The sequence below is a fragment of the Strongylocentrotus purpuratus genome, unplaced genomic scaffold (assembly GCF_000002235.5).
Source record: "Strongylocentrotus purpuratus isolate Spur 01 unplaced genomic scaffold, Spur_5.0 spur5_scaffold_2, whole genome shotgun sequence".
NCBI lineage: Eukaryota > Metazoa > Echinodermata > Echinoidea > Camarodonta > Strongylocentrotidae > Strongylocentrotus > Strongylocentrotus purpuratus.
The window spans coordinates 6,805,701-6,827,519 of record NW_022145605.1 but is presented as its reverse complement, the minus strand read 5'-3'; the positions used below and the strand labels follow the sequence as shown (position 1 = coordinate 6,827,519).

Genomic DNA, 21,819 nt, shown 5'->3' with positions numbered 1-21,819 from the left:
CCGGATTATTTAGACAGGGCAAAGTTTAATAGGTTAAAAGGTTAATTTTATTTTTAGGGGTTTTGACAACCCGGTCACACGCAAAATTAGTAAAAAATAAACAAATTTTTAAAAAAAATTAAAGGAAGAAAACAAAAATGAGTCTTGTATTATGTTTTCCAATTCATGATCAGGATTTTTCAGGATCTAGTATTGGTTAATTCCATAATGTAAAAAGACAGAGAAAGAAAAAAGACTTTTCCAAAGAATAGGCAGTGTAGATAGCAATTGTCTTTTTTAGGACTTGTCTTATCAATTTTTGCTTCTCTCTCTCTCACTCTCTCTCTCTCTCTCTCTCTCTCTCTCCCCTCGCTCTTTTTCTTCCCCCTAGTCTCTCTCTCTCTCTCTCTCTCTCTAAATACTGACAAAGCTGCAATGGTCTACTATAAGCCAGCACTCGATGATGAAGCAGCATATTCATATTCTGTTTTAATCAACATGATAATACATATATTGACAGAGCAAAAAAATTAAACAATCATAAAAAGAAAGGCATGTAAATAAAAAGCTATTTAACAAGGAATTCTGATTTGTATCTCTATCTCTCTCTCTCTCTTTCCATATCGACTGCCTAACCTATAACAAATTTTCAAAATAAAATACTAAGGCAGTAAGTGTGGACAAAGATTGGATTAAACACTACATTTACATGTATATAATTTTCTATGGTACACTTGCAGTTAACACCTTAAATATTCATACCCTTACCAAGTTTTGTAATTTTGTAAGTATGTGATAAATTGATTTGTCCTAATTTCTTTATCTTGGGCATGAGAAATATCAAAGCTTACATTTAAAAGTATTCAATCCAGTCCAGCTTTCATTCTTGAGTTACCAAAACACAAAACATCAAGTTTACAAAGGGTATGAATAATTAAATTGTTAACTGTATAACATAGAGGGCTAGAAGCGCACAATTTTTACAACCCAAAATAAAAATGTATAAAGTCTTTTCTCCAATGAGAAATAGGAAGAATGCCATAGAAACATACAGTAACTCTACATTATTTCTGTTCATGTTGCTTCACCATATATCATCTTCCTTGTACCGTTGAACATGACTCTTGCAGAGATTCCAATACTTGTTGAAGCATTGACATTTCATTTGATGATGTTTTACACATGTACAATATTATTAAGAAACCATTTTCAAGAAAATCAATTCAACAAAACCTGAGGGTTAAAGTACATGGAAGACTTCACCAATCATGTGAAAAAGAGAAGTAAATCAGTGGGCTTGTGTAACAAAAATAAGGGGGTCATGACCCCCATATAAGATTAAATAGTGTTTTTTAGGGGAAGCGGGTGTTTTGACCATGAATTAACGAAACCCCATTAAAAATGTGTATACAGTTGCATTATAAGGGGTAATGGCAATTACAGAGGGGGGGGGGGGGGGTGGGGTCACAGCAAAAGCAAGTTATGTTGGATAGCTTGTTAATAAGAATACTAAATGATACTAAATGAATCAGGTCCCATTTATTTGACCCCCCCCCCCCCAACAAAACAACAACAACAACAAAAATGTAACATTTCAAACCTGTTTTCATGCACACAAGACAGAAAAGAGATTGTTTGAAAATACAATTCCGATTTTCCCTCAATTGCCCCCATATCAGGTTTGTAACTTATTGGTGATTTAAGGTGATGGTCACATACATTAAGCACATCATTGCCTTGCAACATCATTTGCAAAACATATGGCACCTTAAACAGCTAAAAGGGTTTCATATGTTACAATTGCTTGGACAGATACATGTTCATACTCATAAACAGACTTCTTAAAATTTGAAGAATCTATTCTGTTCATGTTTATCAAAACATAAATTACACATTTTTTATTCACATTTTATGGAAGACAAAAGCATTTCATACAGCTCTACTGCAGCAAAAGGCAACATATCAATTTCTTGTTGTTAACTTTTTTTAGAAGGGGGGGGGGGGGCTACTTGATGTAGTTGTAAATTATGTATCTCATGCAAATGTAGGTACACAGTTTAATTAAGTTCCCATCTTAAAGGAAATCCACAATAAATAAGAATTTCAGTAGTTCAACATCATTTCACTTCATATTCAGACACTTATCCAGACAGTTCATTTAAGATCTCCCATTTTCATTATGATTCCATATACCTTTAACTGTTGGTAGACTTATGCTGGTACTTTTTTTATTACTTTTCCAAAGAGAGCATGGATTAATCATAAAGTTAGTACATGCACCATGATAGTTATTGTCATAGTAACTGGATACACAACTTCGTCTTAAGAGCTGCAGACTTTCACAATAGTAGTCTGGTGGCTGCAAATTAGAATTATGTTGAGGCAAGATGATTTCCTCTCATGAAGACAACAGAATGCCACGAAATATGGATCTTAGAAATTCAGTTCTTTTCAATATAAAGATCTTGAAGAATTTTAAAAATATTTCCATCAGCAAATGTTCTTCATCATCATGACCTGAACTTCCACTACGCATCAACCTTTGGATCCAAACATCATGATTAAAAGTCAATGTTCCAAATAGTTCTTTCGATGTCTGCTTGATTTTACCCAATGCCATGACTCTCATAACCTTGTTGTGGAACAAAACTCAAAATCTGGCTCGACATTCCACTAAGATGACGTGTCCATGTTCCGATTAGATCTCAAATGTGACATCATCTGAATATCCTCAAGTGTAACGACTCTCCTGTCCAAGTCTTTGAATGATGTTCATACCCAAGCTTAAAACTCCATCATGAATAGGGTAGATCTCATGACGTTTGCTTGATTTTACTGAGTGCGTTGGCTCTTCTGTCGGTGTTCTGGAAAAGTGCTCGGATCAATCCCTTCACTGTGGAGGCTGTGAATGCCAGAGCTAGAGGACCCTGAATATGATCAAGTGAAAAGGGAATAAAGTTGTTTATTTTTTAAATAACATGCTGGCCAACTTGTTTTTCTCTCTATCTCTTTCCAAAAGGAATAGTTCATTATCTCTTCTCTACATATACATAATCCATAAATAACTGGATGTTGCATAGTTTTCTATTCTCTAAACATCTTTTCAAATGAGGTACTTTTAGGTTTTTTGTGCCAAAACCTTGACAAGCAGCAGAAAATGAAGGTAAGTAGAACAAGACAAACACTTCTGACGATGGATAGTCATCCTGTTCGAAACGTCGAGCCACTCCTACTACCCATCCTCTCCAAGCGCTATAGTTCTCCTTAGAACTATAAGCTAAGAAAGATAACCAAGTCTTTTTGCAAGACTACCAACAGTCCTTTTCAGGACTACCGGTACGCACTCTCAAGGAAGAAAGATTAGCGACAATCCTTTTCAGGACTCCCCAATCCAACCCCTCTCTCACATGGTGCAACCGTAAGCCTACTGTATAAGACAAACATAGTAATTACTATTGTTACACAATGATCATCTTATAACTATCACCATTATATATTTCATGTATATTAATCATGATACCTTTCCGTCTGCCCATCTGTCTACTATGGCTTGCATTGAAGCCTCGAGGATGAAACCAAGCTCTAGAAACTGCCTCCATTCCTTCACCATCACCTCCATGATAACAGGTTCCTAGAGAGAACAAAAATATGAAAATATGATATCAGAAGCTAAAGAGGTTTGCTGCTATAATGTCAGGCCTGTGATAATGCCCTGTCATAAAGGTATTACCCAACAATATAGCAATGTTCTTCTTAAGTAGTTCAACTGCTCATTATTTTGGCTTAGAATTTAAGTACATGGATCCCTGGAAGTTCCAGAAGTATGGCTGATGTTAGCCAACCAATCTTTAGTCAAGGAAATGTCTATTTTGAATGAACACCATAAAACTTGATATATTTGTGTGTGTGATATGTTTGTGAATTTTTCAAGTCATTCAGATTCGTGAGAGTTTCATATTGCAAAATAACTGAATCAAAAGTGACACAAAACTGAACTTTTATCAATTCATAAAAGTTCCTTGCAGTGAAAATCACTCTCATCCACAATTTTGTTATATTTCACAATAACAAGAATTTTGCATGTATTATTTAAAAAAAATAACTATTAAGACATAAGAGGAAGTACTTCAAAGAAATTCCATAACATGGTCCCTACCCTGACCCTCACTAGCTTTCTACTTTCAAAAGTTGAAGAGTAACTTCTTTTTTTTGGGGGGGGGGGGGAAAGTGATACTTGGTAATTTTAGGTATACCACCTGACCAAGTCTTACCTCTGATTCTGATGGCTTAAGAATGTCAGGTGTCTCATCTTTCAGTTTGGTGAAAATGAGATGAAGCTGAGATGCGTCATCAGCTGAGATGTCCTGAAGATGGAAGAGAAGGGTGAGAAGAATAATTTACCAGGTAGACGGGCATCTACACCCCACAAGACCTCATTTTTAAAAATCTTCTTCTATTTCTTTGTTGTATGAGTCTCGTGGGCTGCCGGTCTCATGGATCTTCTTGAACTTTATTATTTTTTCGGTATCTTGGGCTGTGTCCCATATGCCTTTTAGATATTCTCTCATGGTCGTCGTTCTACTGAGATGACCCTTTAAAAAAAGACCTGTCTCTGAAGTCTGCATTTCGTGTCCTTCAAGCTTTCCATTTTGAATGAAACCCTGATTTAGTTGTAAGGAAATCGAACACTTCCTAAATTATTCTGTGCAGAATGAGAGAGTTCAGTACTCGACTCGTTGGAGGGAGTCTTCTTATTAAGATCATATGTCTATAAAGATGTTCCCCATTGATGTTCTAGGTGTGACAGCGTTGAAATGATATGGATTTAAAAAATGCACAAAGCATTGGAACAAAGAACAACAGTTCTGTCATTGTCCCCTTAGGAGCATCCAACAAACCATTATTTACATCTTTAACACATACGTATGCCTACAGAGCCATAGCAAATTGGCAATATTGCATCATGATTACCAATTTACAATTCTGCAATCATAACAGGGGGATGTTTCACAAAGACTAAGACCAACTTTAAAGATAAACTTTAGTACTGGTAATGCGATTGCATTGTGAAAGAAACGGTGTGGAAAGGATCAGAAACAGTTGATCATGTAGCATGTAAGTATTGGTGAGCACTGCAAGGTTCTGGAGTCATCAAAATCATAATAAATTTGACCGAGTCTTGGTAAAGTAACAAGCACTCACATAGAAAGCTATATATGGGACAACACACATGGTGTCGGGGCTAGTACTACCATGATTTCCTTATCTTTCTATGCTCATTTCTCAGCCAGTATACATTTTCTTCCAAAATTGTTTGGCACATGTCATTTATTTGTAATCTTGAACATTCAGTGTAAGTTTCGTTTGATTCTGTGAGAATTAATTTTTTTTTTTTACCAGTACTGGAGTTTATCTTTAAGTTGGACTTAACTATGGCAGGCCGTCTATGCCATTGTTTGCGCTCATCATTTACTGGCATTGGTCTCTTAAGGGACGTACAAATCATGGTCACAAATCTACAGAACTTATACTTTTTGATAATTCATTATTGAAGGAAAATAATATATTCTAAAGATCAAAATGGTGAAAGCAACTAGTGGCATGAACAGCCTGCCATATTTAAGTCCAACTTAAAGTCGATCTTAGTCTTTGTGAAACACCCCCCAGATCTCTGCAACTCTCAAACGAACTATTATCTTGTTACTAAAGAGTAAAAAATAGAGATTAAAATCAGAATCAAACTCCCCATAGACGACCCTGGTAAGTGATAAACATCTTCATAGATATCGTGCCCTTACTTCAAGTCTAGTGATCTGCTCTACTACGTGCATGAGAACCGTGTTGACCAGCGTTGCCATGGTTTTTGTGTAAACATTGTCAGGTAGCACTTCGGCCCAGACGGCCTTGAGATGGGTCCATCGATGAATCACCTTGAAGAAAAAAAAAAGAATCAACACTGATCTTTACTGAACCTGCAATTGACCTATGGCCTGTCTTTATTCTTCATTTGTTTGTTTGTTATTTTTAAGCATATCTGACTAATAAATATTCATTTTCCCCCATTTCATATTTTAGGTAAATTATTTTGCTCTCTTTAAAAACATTAAAAATGTATACATGCATGTGGATATAATACAAAATATAAGGGAAGTTGGGGATCATAAAACCCAACTGGCTGACTGATGACTCATGTAGTGTGCATAATGCAGCCCATAAGTAAAATCTTCTTCAGGAAAGTTAATCTGACAGCTTTAGAGCTCATGTGTACTAGTTTGGCCAGAAGGGATTAGACCACACAGCGAGGTCACTGACAGGTGGCCATCTCATCAACTCAGCTCTCAAATAACATAAGAAATAGACGATCATGGGGGACCAACAGGCACCAATTGGGGAAGTTTTCTAAATAGAGGGAGCAAGTATCGTAGCTACAAGTAGGACAGTGGGGCTTTAAATAAGCAACATTTAATGGAATTCGAAATTCTACTTTTCTACACACATTGCCCTTTTTTCTTTTTTTTTTCTTTTTTTTGTTGCACATAGTAATTTCTATTCATAAATGTTAACATTGCATAAGGTATATTTTGAATTAAGAATGTAAGAGTGAAAGAAAAAACACACTGTTGCCAATTTGAGGATGGAACAGATTATTTATCCTCTTTGCATCTTCCCCCTAACCTACCTGTTTGATAGCACGGTTAGCAGACGTCACATTCTCTGCATCGGCCACCCTCTGGAACCCTTCAGCTATCCGTACAGACTCAAGAAGTAGGTCTCGTTGAGATCTCTGTCAATTAAAATAAACATGATGAAAATGATAACAATGAGATTAATTCATATAATTACAATAACAAAGACAATAATAATCAGATTTTAATACCGAGCACCTTTTCCTATGGATACAAAGTAGTGAATAATTTTTAGTAAACCCATTGCCTCCAAGAACGGGGTGGTTCCTTTATTAAACGAATAAGAAAAATATGAATTCAGAAGTCAACAGGTTAATTACTCAATGAGTGAACTCTCATCGTTGGGCTGAAAGGGTGTATATTGAATGGTTAAAGGGATCCGGTAACTTTGTCTCAGATTCTGAAACAAAATTCTGGATTTAGCTCATGATGCAATGATAATTATAAACATTTAGGTAAGTCAGGAACCCCATGACTTTTACAAGCCGATCGCCTGTCTGATTATCAAGATATTTATGATTGGAATTACAAATTTTGAAAACCGTTCGCCTGACGGTTTTCATAACACTACAGTCTATTGGGGAAAACGAGTATGGTCAAACCGGTCACTCAAAGATTTTTACTTTTTTGAGGCACTTCTTGATCATTTTGAAGCGCAATTTTTTAGGGCTTCAATATAACACCATATCACAGACACTGATAACACGTAGGGCTGTGTATCTCAGATTTAACATTGTTAAACGATCCCTTTAATGCTCATTTAAAAAGCAACAAGTTTTGTATGTAAAGGAATTTTGTAGTCAAAACATGACAGGTGGAAATGAAACAAGTAATACAACAACCATTTCTCACCATTTGGGCTAGGAAGGGTGTGACGGCCTCTTTCCTGAACACGGGTACAAGGTCAACAAATATGGAGGCTCCGTCCGACAGCGGGGATGGGAAGGTGTGCTGGTAGCGATGACCCAAGGTTAAGAGATGATGACTGATGTACATGCAGTTATTATGATGAAGGGCAGCTGCACGAGGTAGTTGAGACTGCGGAGGTGACACAGAAAAGAAAATAGGAAACATTTGAGAGGGGGAAAAAAAGAGACATATTGTGCTGAAGAGCAGAAGCTCAATGTAGTTGAGATTGCAAAAACAAAAGAAACGGTTAATATGATGAAGGGCAACTGCTCAAGGTAGTTGAGACAACAGGGGCTATGCAGAAAAACAACAGAAACATTTATCACGGCGGAGGATTACTGCTTGAGAAAGTTAAAACTGTGGAGGTGATGCACAAAAATGAAAGAATAATAACTAAGAGTTACATTTCCATTAATGCACAACATTTGGGCCCTGTCTTATAAAGAGTTGACATTAATCGCAACTTATTTGTGATTGATATCCATCGCAAGTATGTACATAAGAGAATAGGAGACTGCAAACTTGGAAGTGATTGGAGGACTTGGGATTGGCAACGCTTAATAAGACGGGGCCGATTAAAAGCCTTTCCCTTTCCTATTACTTCTTGTGTGACAAACAATAGCACGTGCAAAAGAAGATGGTAAAGGACATCTACAAAGAGGATAGCAAAATAAATAGTAATAAACGTCTATTCCACTTATTTCTCACAAAGTAAATCGAATTAGGCAATGCTTATTTGAATACTTACTAGACTTGCTTTATGATAATGAGGTACCACCTCACAGAAGAGCTGCAGCATGTTCCTCACTGTGAAAAACAGCTGAAAACTGCAAAGGAAAAAATTAAAAAACACAGATAAAAGGAGCGTAGCTAAAACTTGATTTGTATCAATAATTCCATACAAAAACAACTGAATACATTGCACAACTGCAATGAAAAGCCACAGGGTAATATCCATTGTAATCATAACAATAATGCATGCACTGCAGTTCAATGTAACAATGTATGAACCGACAGATTCAAAATTCCTGAGTGATGTTATATTTCACAGAGTATCTATATGGGAGGGAGGGATTTGGAACTCAAAAATGCAGGGAATAATTTTCCCGGAATCGCATCGCAATTTGCGACACATTTTCTGCCATTTGCTACACATCTTTTTTTATGAATCACAATTGCTGCGATGCAAATGCAAACATACATGTTTAAGGGCGGGCTCATCACACCTCAGTAAAAAGTCGAGTGAGTAGCCCGTTTCGCGATCGCCGGCCCTGTAATCTGAATTAATAATAATAATAATTACAGTGCTTATATAGCGCCTAACACTTACTTTGTCAGAAGTCTCTAAGCGCTCTACAATAATGCAGCATAATTACCCTGGCTTTAGCAGTGCAGCTGTTACGCGCGCTGCGTTTCAAGGAATAAATTCCAACCAGGTACCCATTTAATTCACCTGGGTGGAGTGTGGCAAATGTAGATCAATGTCTTGCCAAAGGACATTACTAGGCTAGCTAGCTGTAAAACACAGCGTAAATACTGTGCGTGAAGTATACTGCAGTCACTCTCTCTCTCTCTCCCACCCTCCCTCCCTCCCTTCCTCTCTCCCTCCCCCTCACTCTTCTCTCTCTATAGTACATACCATTGTTCCTGACTAGTAGAAGCCTCATACAAGGTCTGCTTGCACATGTCAAGTAGTTTCTGCACACTCTCAGTGATAAGGCATCCCTCCCTCCCTCCCTCCCTCCCTCCCTCCCTCCCTCTCTACCTCTCCCTCTCCCTCTCAATAGTACATACCATTGTTCCTGACTAGTAGAAGCCTCATACAAGGTCTGCTTGCACATGTCAAGTAGTTTCTGCACACTCTCAGTGATAAGGCAACGTGGGAAGGCTGCCAACCCTGGTCCCAGTGGATTCTTCTCTTCAGCGGACCCCTACACAAAGGCAGAGGCAAACACATTAGAAAGTTAGTTTTCAAATTGGCAACAATAAAATGTAATGCTTGTATTGCTATGCTGTTCTAACAAAGAATAATACCTTTGAACTAAACATACCTGCATGGAAATGGAAAAGAAAAAAATTAACAATTTGAAAGGGACATTTTGTCAATGAGTCTCAAAAACTTGTAAATTAGAAAAGTAGAAAACATATACTGCAAAATAAATACCTCTTCATCTGCACTTGTCTTTATCCCTCCAACTTCCACTGTGTTATGAAGATCCTGCTGCATCAGTCTCCTAGCTTCAACTAGCAATGCTTGACACTGCATCAAATAAATAACCAGTAATTCAGATATAATAATAATGAGAAATCTGGATTATATCATGTTTAATATGGAGCAATAGTTGTGAGTGCTTTCAAATGTTATTATCCAGTCATTGGATTCAATCACATAAATCATATCTTAAACAATTTTATAAGATGATGTCAGATGACCCTCCTAATCAATGATTGGTTGAGAGCGTACACATGACCAGGCATTTATTTTGCCTAACACATAATTTTGATAATGACCAGTCATTAGTAAAATCATGTTACAAAACATTATTTTATAAGACAAATAAAACATAATCTTCTAAAACAAATAATACACATCATTTTGTTTGGGCAATAGTAAAACTACCCACACTCAGTACCTTCAAAACAGTCCAAACATCCTCTGCTATCGCCTTGGGCGTGGTTATACTGTTCCAAAGGTACCTTGTGTGGGTAATTCTTACTAATGCCCTCACTGCTGTGTATTATTTGTATAACCATCTCCACTCTCCGGGGAGCATTCTAGTCATATGGTCATTGTAAAGGAATATATGGCACTGCAATCCTACTATGACATGTAGGTCACCATTGCTCCCCTGTTTATGGAGTGGCAAATTAATATTAACATATTGCCAAAGGACATCCATACCAGGGCTCACACCCGCGACAGTTTGCATCTCTGTTCATATAACTTGACTTCTATTCTATATGACAAATCTATAAAGCAAACTAAGGTCTGTCTAAAACCACTTACCCACTCACACAAATGACTGTCAAGCCAGAAAATCAATTTATGTGGGTGAGTAAAATAGTCTCCTGGTTTCAACCAACAGTTCTTGGTGCAGGACAATGGTATATATATCACTTACCCTTTTATTGGCAAAATGGACATTGACGTTCATGCCGTAGTCTGTTAGAGGGTGTGAATCCGGTGCAATGAAGCCTAAATTGAAAGAAGAAAAAAATAATGAAAAAGACCTTACATCAACTTTGGAAGTGACTTGGAACATGTACTGTGACATATCTATATGCAGGAATGTATTAGAATGGAGTACCACTATATCATTCAGAGACAATGAGGATTGGAGTAAAGTAGCAATCAATGTTGTCCATTTAAAATCAAATTAACAGCTCTTCTATGACGAGTCTGGACTAGAAGGCATACAATATTAGAAATACGAAATGGGGCATCTCCTAACTTTTTCTCCAGAGAGATTGCCAAATTTCCTTTGATGCAGTGCTGCAGAGCTGTCAAAAATACATCCCACATACTACAGCTATTTAGAGCTTTTCTGTGAGCCTGAAGGCTTACAGAGCCGATTGATGTTTAATTTTTTAATTCATAAGATTAATTACAATCTTGAATGTGAATATTTCACTTTCAAGATATCTTATGGCAATCAGAAATTATTTCGAGTTAAGTCACATTGTACAGTGTATAGGGCTCAAAGCAATAGAAATCCATCTGAATCGACTAACCTAAGCCTTGAAGTGCCTCTTCAAACTGCCTTGTTGCATCGAATATCAATTTGTAGTCATCCAACTAAATAAAGCAAAAAAGAGACATAGATGGTGGAAGTGAAAGAGAAAAACCAGAGAAACAAGAAAATAAGTATTAGTGAGCTCTAGAGACTGTGAGAGAGAAACATGTAGGTTTGAAATATCAAATAATGTTAATATTTCTCAAACATATTAATTTTTTGACACTTTCAATTCGAAATTTGTTGATAGCAAGTAACGAGTTCAGATAAAGATTGAAATATTTGAGGCTCTGTGGTGAATTACTCATGCTAGTTGATTTGCAGACTGTCACCCTAGATTAAACACTACACCTGGCCCGAGCTCTAACCCTAAATCTAACCTAAAACTTAATTGTAACTTTATCCCTAGCCTGGAGCAGATGATGACACGGCAAACTACTACAAGCACGTGGCAAAACTACATGAAAAAATATAGACATTTCACGCTACAATGAACACCATCATACATCATACCTCTGTACTAGTGACTGGTATGGAGGGAGTTAAGCAATCCTTGATGAGGACTTTAGACATGCTTGGCCAGATTAGAGAACCTGAAAGAGTAGAAGAGTAATTCCAGTTGAGAGAAAATTCATCAATATTCCTGATAACTGTATTTCCTTGGTGTTAAAAGCTGTACAAGAATAACAACAATATTCTGGGTTTATGCAGCACTTGGTATATCTAAAATGTCTCTTACGCACTTTACAGACACATTATTCTGCTCATCAGATTCAAGCTTACCCACACACAATGCATTACCTTCTTCACTCCTTGGGAAGTATTCCAGCCAGGTCTCAAGTTACAGATGCCAACAATGCTGAGCATACTACAATAACTTTCGCATATTACCAGGTAACCATGGGTAGAGAGAGGCAACGTAGACATTATGCCTTTCTGAAAGACAAGAGTGCTGTGCTGGGGATCGAAACCACATATCATTCACATATCCAGTCAAGTGTCAAACCACTTGACTATGCCATCTCCTCAAATGGAATGAATATGTCTCATTCTCAACACCATCTTTACAATTCTTTTCATTCATGTTAGCATTTAAATCTTGTACACTCTGAATCTGAATGAATTACACATGAATTGCAACTAGAGGACTTTCAAAGTTACCTAGAATACTCATGATACTGATGACTTGTGCCTCCCGACCACGGTCCCCTCGCTTCACCATGTGGCTCAAGAGGGGCGGACCAAGGGCTTCAAAGACCTTGAGGATACTGTCAAAGACAGCATTTGGAGACGGGATGGAGGACAGTTGCTCAACTTTCGACTTCACCATGGTTACTGTCACTTTCTGTGACACACACAATAAAGAAAGAACGGTAAAAATCCATGTTGTGTGCTACATTTTGTTCCCATTTGAAGAAGGGGGCGGATTTATAAACTGTCTCACAAGAATAAACCCTTGGGGCATCACTAATTAATCATTCACTTATTCATACATGTTAATGATAATTCTATTCCCCCACCCCCTTTTTTTTTAAAGGCAAAGCAAGTTTTTGCTGTTCTCTATGAGGTACCTTTATAACAAAGTGCTGTAACAAAGTTTGAATAAAGGTTATAAAGTCATGAAATCATAAAAAGCCATGTTATCAAGTTTCAGCTATAAACAAAAGTAGCAACAAATTTATCAAGGCAATATTTTGATGAGAAATATTCACCTGTGGATTTGAATCTGTGGCGGGAAGGACATCGGCTCTCCTGATGATTGGGTGGAGTACATGCTCAAGTAACTTCTTACCTGAAATTAGAAGTATGAGGGCACTGATAAGACTGGCTAAATAATAAATTATCATGATAACTGTTCTTGTGAGGCACTTCCATAGAGGTTTGGATAATTATTACCCTAGCAAAGTTGTTAGTATAGTATTAAATATAGTAGTCTACTAATAGTCTTTAAAGATAAACTTGAGTTCTGGTAAAAAAAAAGGAAATGAATTCTCACAGAATCAAACGAAACTTACACTGAATGTTCAAGGTTACAAAAAAATGTCATCTGCCAAACAATTTTGGAAGAAAATGTATACTGGCTGAGTAATGAGCATAGCAAGATAAGGAAATTAAGGTAGGTAGCCCAGACACCATTTGTGTAGTCCCATATACATCATTCTGTGTACAGTGCTTATTACTTTACCAAGACTGGGCCAAATTTATTATGATTTTGATGACTCCAGAACCTTGCAGTGCACACCGATACTTACATGCTACATGATCAACTTTTTCTGATCCATTCCACACCTTTTCTTTCACAATGCAATTGCATTACCAGAACTCACCTTTATCTTTAATGTAGTCTTACACAATGGAACTACTAACATTCAAACCAATTTTGTGGAGATTGGTAAACTTTAATGTTAATGTTAATGTTTTTGCATTCATTTCATTCCCTAATTATACCGGTGTCATTTATCTCTAAATTTGCTCTTTATGCAACGATCATCTGGGGCACTGAATAAAGGTTGCAATCAGTACGAGGCTAGCCCCAAAATAGAATAGATGCACATGCTATTCTTTCCATTCTGTGTGTATCTCAAGACTCACTGAAACTCTCCAGCTTGTTGGTGAGACAGCCTGTGGTTTCCATGGCCTGGAGAGTGCATTGAAACTTCTCAGCTTGAACTGCATTGGATGGAGAATAGAAATGGATACAAGAAGGTCAATAGACAAATGGCATTCCTCAGAATTTTTTTTTTTTTTAAGAACTGGCTTCAAATTCATTTTTTTAATAATAAATCTGTGATAGTATAGGATACAGCGCCCTATAGAGTGCTCTCTGAAATTTGCTTTATATTCATTTTTTTAATAATAAAGCTGTGATGGTATAGGATACAGCGCCCTATAGAGTGCTCTCTGAAATTTGCTTTATATTCATTTTTTTAATAATAAAGCTGTGATGGTATAGGATACAGCGCCCTATAGAGTGCTCTCTGAAATTTGCTTTATATTCATTTTTTTAATAATACAGCTGTGATGGTATAGGATACAGTGCCCTATAGAGTGCTGAGCTCTCTGAAATTTGCTTTCTATTCATTTTTTTAATGATAAAGCTGCGATGGTATAGGATACAGTGCCCTATAGAGTGCTCTCTGAAATTTGCTTTATATTCATTTTTTTTAATAATAAAGCTGTGATGGTATAGGATACAGTGCCCTATAGAGTGCTGAGCTCTCTGAAATTTGCTTTCTATTCATTTTTTTAATGATAAAGCTGTGATGGTATAGGATACAGCGCCCTATAAAGTGCTCTCTGAAACGCTTGCACTTTGGCAAAATCAAATATCTAGTGCTGAAGTTTACAATGATCCTTCACAAAAAATACCATGAGTTGAAGATGATTCTCATGAAAGAGTACCTAAATTTGTAATTCACAGATTTATTTATGCTGACAAATCTCAAAATATTTTGTAATTGCCAAGGAAAATGTTGAAAATAAAGGGGGAAACAGAATGATGTGTCTGGTAGAAAATGATGTATACACAGAACAGATAACCGGACTTCATCAATTTAATCTGAGATATACTTACCTACAACAAGCTGAGGGCTAATAATGGACTTTGAGGCTTTTCCTTTACCGCCCTCCACAGGTTTAAACATGACAGTCTTCGACCAAGATTCTCCAAGATGGAAGAATAATGTTTCCCTCACAACGGTTTCCTCGCTCTGAAAAACAGGGTTCAAGTGATGGTGCATCATGAGCCACATACAAAATATTGCAGACAATAAATAAATCATAATATTGTTCACCCAGTCCGTGAGCGCAACGCAGCTTTGAACCTTGAGTTTCTGACACCTGACTGCAAATTAAGGCTGTGCACAACAGTGTAATGAGGTACCCAAGTACACTCCCAGGCTTACAAGTGAATACTCGAATATTCGGATGCCATGTTATTTATAATTTTTTATTTTTTTTTGGATTTTTTTTTGCCACCACCATACCACTGGAGCAGTATCCCAAGTCCATCGTCGAAAACGCATGCAATTTTACTTCGAATTGCAGTTGAAGGCGCCGATTTAATAATAATAATAACAGTAAACAATGCTGTTTTAAAAACCAAAGATGGCAGAATAATCCATTTTCCTCCAAGTCCAAACAGAAATCTGGACATTAGTCCCAGTTTCTGAGTGGTGAGTTTGACAGTGCTTGAGTTCCGAAACATTTTTACAGACGACACCATGCCAGCGGCCTCCGCTCTCCCTGGCACGGGTAACCGTTGGCCTGGGAATTTTTTTTTTTTTGTGGCCGAATATTCGAGTAGTTGTCAACCGTGCGGGTACTCGAGCATTCGACTACTCGTCGCAGCCCTACTGCAATTAAACAAAGTTTAGGCTTGTAGACAAGCAACCAAAGGACCTATGGCATTAGGTTCTATCTAAACAAATTGCATTATGCACATAGACTCGGTTTCAAACATATCCACACAACTTGTCTTCATTATAAGCACTTGTGCCTGGCATAGCAGATATCATTTGAAAGTTCCATACCTGTAAATGGTACCTCAAAAAGCAAACCTCTTTCAATGCCTGACATAGCATTTAAATATCAATTATTATGAATACCTAAATAATAATAAGTTAAACGCCTGACATATCATTTACTGTGAATGAGTTCCTAAAATCATACTTTAGTTTCAATGTGTGACATAGCTTGTACAGATAGAATTCTGTGAATGGTAATTAAAAGAGTTCTTACTTTCAGTGACTGCACTATCTTCATCTCATGGTATCCGGATCTATACAGCATGTTGAGCTGGCCCTCCTGTCAAAAAAAGAACGGGGTCGAAATAGAATAAAAAGAGATTTCTTGAAAATAAACCTTTAAATATGTGGCAGTGAAGTGTTATATAAGTCATATTTGCTTGATCCACCACCTGTGTAGAAAGATAATCTGTCTTTAAAGACCGCAATTTCTGTCGACCATGAGCAGAGTTTCTCGATAAGATAGCGAGTACATAAACACCACTTGCCTATAAAGAATGCTTTCCTTGCCTCCCATGAGAAGTCTTTAGATTCAAGTTTTACTGTACATGTAATTCATACATTCCAAATCATAAATCTTTGAAATAATTTAATGAGTCATAAGCTTAGACACAGCAAAACAAAATGTCATAATCATACAAAGTACCCTTAATCAAGACTGTTTTCTCCTTTTATGATCCTGTGACCACATCATATTATCTTTGCATGAAATCGTATACTGGTTGTAAAACAAGCAAAAGATGGATAGCAATATAATTGTTACAGTACTGTAAAACCAGGAAATTTTGTTTGCGAGAAAATGTTCCAAATTTTGTGAGTGGGAGAAATTCATTTATTTGGAACACTTCACTACTTGCATATTAAAGTTTCTTGATGCAAAAGGTTTTAGTATGCATTTCACAGAGTTCCCTTTCCCAAACAGTACCAGTAACACAATGGCTCATTCCTGGTAATCTTAAAGAGGTAACAAAAAAAATGAAGTTCATTGTTGTTTAAACAGCTTACCAGCGAATGCAAGATGTCAGCAGCCTGTACATACTCCTCATAGAGTATCCCTGTGTTGAACTCTTTTATGTCCTTGTGTGCCTGTCATGGTAGGAGGGCAATATTCATATTATTTTTTGGCTAAGAGTACATGCTAACAGTGATTGTCATTAGAGAATCAATGAGAAATGGATTTTTCGGGATGTAAGCTACAAAAAGATAACATATTAAGGCATTGTTCAACAATGTTTCCAGTTTTACAAATCTGAGATACATGGCCCTACGTGTTGTCTGTGTCTGTGATATGGTGTAATATGGAAGCCCTTAAAACAATGCGCTTCAAAATGATCATGAAGTGCCTTAAAAAAAGTAAAAATCTTTGAGTGACCAGTTTTACCATACTCGTTTTTCGCCAATAGACTGTAGTGTTATGAAAACTGTTTGGCAAACAGTTTTTAAAATTTGTAATTCCAATCATAAATACCTTGATAATCAGAAAGGCGATCGGCTTGTAAAAGTCATGGGGTTCCTAAATGACCTAAAGGTTTATAATTATCATTGCAGCATGAGCTAAATCCAGAATTTTGTTTCAGAATCTGAGACAAAGTTACCGGATCCCTTTAATGATTTGTTAACTCTGGGACTTGACATACATGTTTTCAGAATACCATCCCAGGCCATCATATCAAGATACTGATGCTTCCCAAGGTGATTTTGGGCAGTCAATAACACCCAGCCATCTGGTAATTTATACTTGTATGGAAATTGTAAATTCACCTCCATTTCCAAGAGCTGTGAATAATGCATTAATTAATCTTATTCAGATTAATTGAACGAAAAATAATACATCACATACATAGACTTACCTTGCAAAGTGTTGTAAGGACTGCAATGGTCGCATTAGACTGGTCAAGCTGTTTGCTTAATTCTACCACATCACTAGTAGATGTTCTCAGCTTTATACGAATGTCCCCCTGGCAGAAAGAAACAAGAACGAAGAATGCACATATATTGATAGGCAGAGTCAAGTACTAACTTTTCTTCATAGGGGGTTTGCATTGAAATTTATCGGGTCTATATGTGATTGCCCTCCATTCACACTTTTTTAGGGGGAGGGGGGGGGGGGGGGGTCACGATTTGAAGTTGGAGACCTACATGTACTGGAATGAAAGTCTGGAACTCTGTTAGCGTAGAGGGTGCTAATGTACTTTCGCGCCTGGCATGCTTCATTCCGTCAAACTTAACCCTTTGCTTACGGGAACCTGGTGGTCCCTGTGTTAAGACTATGGGACCTATACAATTTAGTAGTCATCGGGTTAAGCTGTGAGCTGAGTCTAGGAAGTGTAAATGAGGAAACCAATGCATGTGACTGAATAAAGCATACCTTGTAGCGGTGCGATAGTGCACTGAAGCCGTGATGGGACCTGCTGATACTAGAAGTCATGGCCATGGTAATTGAGTCCCTTAATATCATATACATGGAGTTGTCTTTAAAGGTAAAGACCAGTTTTGGAAACGCCCCCCTCTCAAAAAATGAAATGGAAGCTCTTATTACCAATCATGTGAAAGAATATGTTTTGACTAATAGGTAATGATACAAATTTTGCAGAGAAACCGCCTACTATTTGATATATTTGGTAAAGTATTATATCTATTTGGACCTGATAGATATCGCACACGTGTCGCGTAATCCCATATACATCTTTCTGTGTACAGTGCTTGTAACTTTACCACGACTGAGCCAAATTTCTGATCATTTTGATGATTCCAGAACCTTGCAGAACACACCAATACTTATATGCTAGATGATCAACCTTTTCTGATCGATTCCACAACGTTTCTTTCACAATGCAATCGCATGACCATAACTGGTCTTTATCTTTAATGCACTTTGAGGCAATACTATAATCACAAAAAGGTTGACACAACACAACTTGCCATAATAAATATTTAATGCTGTAAATTGTGATAAGACTCCTTGCAATAAAAGTGGTTTTCTGCTAGTAAAGCCATCATAAAAAAAGTAAATATGTGAACAATCCCTAAATTTATTTCAACGTAGTGGTCAAGGAAATAAGTGTCTTGTTTCAGATAACCTGCAATTAATAGTCCTATTAGGACTATTAATTGCAGTGTATCTTAAATTACAGGTTAATCTTCCTTAGGACTATGTACCTCACATTGCCAAACTGACTCACAAATAACTAAACACTGTGCACTTCGGGCCACTCTGGTCATTTTTTGCTCATCTGTTGTCGGTTTGAAAATGATGTTGGTCTCATCCGCATGGGTCTCATCAATGTGATAGGGTATTCTACCTGTATGTACAGGGGGGTGTTTCACAAAGATCCTAAGTTGAACTTATCTCTAATTTGGACTTAACAATTATGGAAAGCCATAAGCATCTATGAAAATATTTTGTAAAATTTATTTTAAAAGGCATAAAATGTTTATTCAAATCATTCATATTTTCTATTATCAAGGAGATTTCATGTTCTTGATGTGGAATTTATATTTATATATTTGAGTCTAAAATACTTGAATTTTTACTTTTGAATAATTTTTTTATTTCAAGGCTAAAAAAGGCTCTCCATTATTTTAAAGTCCAACTTAGAGTTAAGTTTGACTTGGGATCTTTGTGAAACACCCCCCTCGTGCTAACTGTAAACCTCCTTTCTACCTGTATCTTGTCCCCGAGGTCTTGCATCTCAGTATCCAAGGACCTGACCCTTGTGTGCATCTTCTCGATCTTGTCTTGAGACGGGATGAAGTCCACATAGCGCTGTCTCAGGGCATGGCTGATCTCCGCCTTTAACTCGCCGATCTGGGTTGATACCTTATCGATGCGAGTGGCTAGGTCCTCCTTCTCCAGCAAACCTGAAGGGAGAATAAGAGCAACAATACAATACAACAAATTACAAGCAGACCTAGACCTGTACATATCCAACACCTGAAATGGGAGTTAGCTAGTCATAGTTTCATACTATACTGGTGTGCCTGCCCCCACCCCCCTTGCTAACATTAAAAAACATAAAATTGCACATTGATTTATTCTTCAGATCAGGAAAATATTATTTTTAGTGTATGCTTTTTATGGGACTAGATCTACACTGACTACAGACCAAACAAATCAGTCTATTTTTTCGGGAGTGGGGGCAGAGCCAGAGCAAATAACACAGACTGAGTCCGACTCCGAGTTCCTTTTTTTAAGATGGTCATATCTCAGCCAATACTTAACATATTCAATTGATTTCCGACATTTGGACATAATGTTTGATGCTCTTTCGGAAAATGAAGAACAAATTTAGAAATTCTAAAAACAGATTTTTATGACGTCACAGCTAGCTTCGGTACTCTAGACCTCTAGGTCTAGTCTACAGCTATGTGTGGCGCTAGCGCGCTGGCGTTGACAGACGACAGCAGTTACGGTACAACGTCGTTAGTTAGTAGTAGGCCTACAGAGGTGTACTGCTCTCTATCTTATCCATTTACAGATGGCAGATGATCTAAAAAAAATATGTGAAATACTTCAATAGATTTATTTACCTGTATTCATTAACACTTCTGTTACCAAAGACGCCATTGTTCAGGAATCTTGACAAATAAATTACCGCTTTACCATTCATTCATTCATTCATTCCACTCGCCAACAACGTCTATGGTGTCTTTAACCAAACAAATAATAACGAGAAAAAACCAACAAAACACAATCACGTAGCGATTATATAGAGGGTTAAATTACAACAAAACAACAAAATAGAAAGAAAAACAGAAACTGCAATCAATTTTAAATTGAATAGAAGAGAAAAATAGGTATGTTGTGTATAACTTTATTTAGGCCTATTAGCGTATTAATTATTTGAAGTTTGGATTGTATATCTTTTATTAAGGCCTACTTTAAATAAAAAAAAAAAAAAAAAAATTAAAAACAAATAAAATAATAATAGCAATTAGAAGTCATGCACTATATAAATAATCTCGTGTACTAACTCATATAAATTTATAAAGCCCACAAGTGTTTTGATTTTTGCCTGATTTTGCTGTTGCTTTTCTCCTATAATGTAAACAAATAAACCCTCTAAACATACAGGTACACGACGCCCCCCCCCCCCCTGTCTATGCCAGAGTGACCTAGGTTGAGTTTATCTACCGAGAAGCGTACGGCTTAGTCGTAACTCGCTGGGCTGGTAAGAAGGCATCTTAGAAAGGACAGGGCCAGCGTGAGTTGGAACTGTGTGCGGATAGTGTTTTAATTTGAAATACTATTCTCTTTTTGTTACATAACACTGGATATATAGACTATTGTGATGTATCTTGATCAACGTAAATCCATATCAATGTATGTAATAGCGCCACCTACTGGTATATGTTTATGCCAGACAAAGTTATGTAATGAGCCTACAGGGCCACAGTGAAACCCCTTTAATAAAGATCACTCCTAGTCTGGAACTTATCCGTGTCGGACGTGTATCATTTGTCTTGCCTCCAATATATCACATGGTGTCAGAAGTGGGATAATCCGGCCTAAAACTCAACAAGGCGAAATCGGTTATTCGCACCGATAAGATTGAGTATGTGGGACATATCATCTCACCGGAAGGCGTAATGCCCAGTGCGGATAGAATCCGATCGGTCGTGGATCTCCCGTATCCGACTAACAAGAAAGAGGTAGAAACATTTCTCGGCATGATTACGTACCTCGGAAAGTTCATCCCCAAACTTTCGGAAATTACGAAACCTCTAAGACAACTCACTCAGAAAAACGTTGCATGGCATTGGGAGGCCGAACATGCGCACGCAGTAGATGCACTTAAGAACAAGATAACGTCTGCCCCCACTCTCAAATTGTATGACGAAAAGAAACCCGTTTCCATGGCAACAGATGCCTCGAATCAAGGGCTAGGTGCCGTATTAATGCAAGACGACTCTAGCCCCATAGCCTACGCGTCAAGGCGTGTGAACGATGCCGAACACAACTATGCCCCAATCGAAAAAGAGATG

The 21,819-nt window shown here is 37.2% G+C and overlaps 1 protein-coding gene across 1 annotated transcript; it reads right to left on the bottom strand.

The window, feature by feature from the left end:
* Positions 1-448: 448 nt before the first annotated feature.
* Positions 449-20,670, bottom strand: LOC584335 (centromere/kinetochore protein zw10 homolog). The gene is made up of 21 exons (XM_784196.5): positions 20,365-20,670; positions 19,499-19,695; positions 17,685-17,792; positions 16,840-16,920; positions 16,049-16,114; positions 14,883-15,018; positions 13,901-13,978; positions 13,021-13,100; positions 12,470-12,653; positions 11,822-11,901; positions 11,307-11,370; positions 10,697-10,770; positions 9,739-9,834; positions 9,369-9,505; positions 8,323-8,401; positions 7,518-7,703; positions 6,659-6,763; positions 5,778-5,909; positions 4,251-4,343; positions 3,500-3,610; positions 449-2,906 (listed from the first exon to the last, which is right to left on the bottom strand). Exons 1-21 carry the CDS (start codon positions 20,399-20,401, stop codon positions 2,793-2,795), a joined length of 2,238 nt encoding a protein of 745 aa, XP_789289.3. The 5' UTR covers positions 20,402-20,670; the 3' UTR covers positions 449-2,792.
* Positions 20,671-21,819: the final 1,149 nt, after the last annotated feature.

Excerpts from the sequence above, each read along its gene's own strand:
- LOC584335 (XM_784196.5), bottom strand. The coding sequence starts at position 20,401 with ATGGCGTCTTTGGTAACAGAAGTGTTAATGAATACAG. Across the intron at positions 16,921-17,684 it reads TCCTTACAACACTTTGCAAG|GCACACAAGGACATAAAAGA; the intron begins GTAAGTCTATGT and ends CTACCATGACAG. Across the intron at positions 10,771-11,306 it reads AGAGGCACTTCAAGGCTTAG|GCTTCATTGCACCGGATTCA; the intron begins GTTAGTCGATTC and ends CTTTCAATTTAG.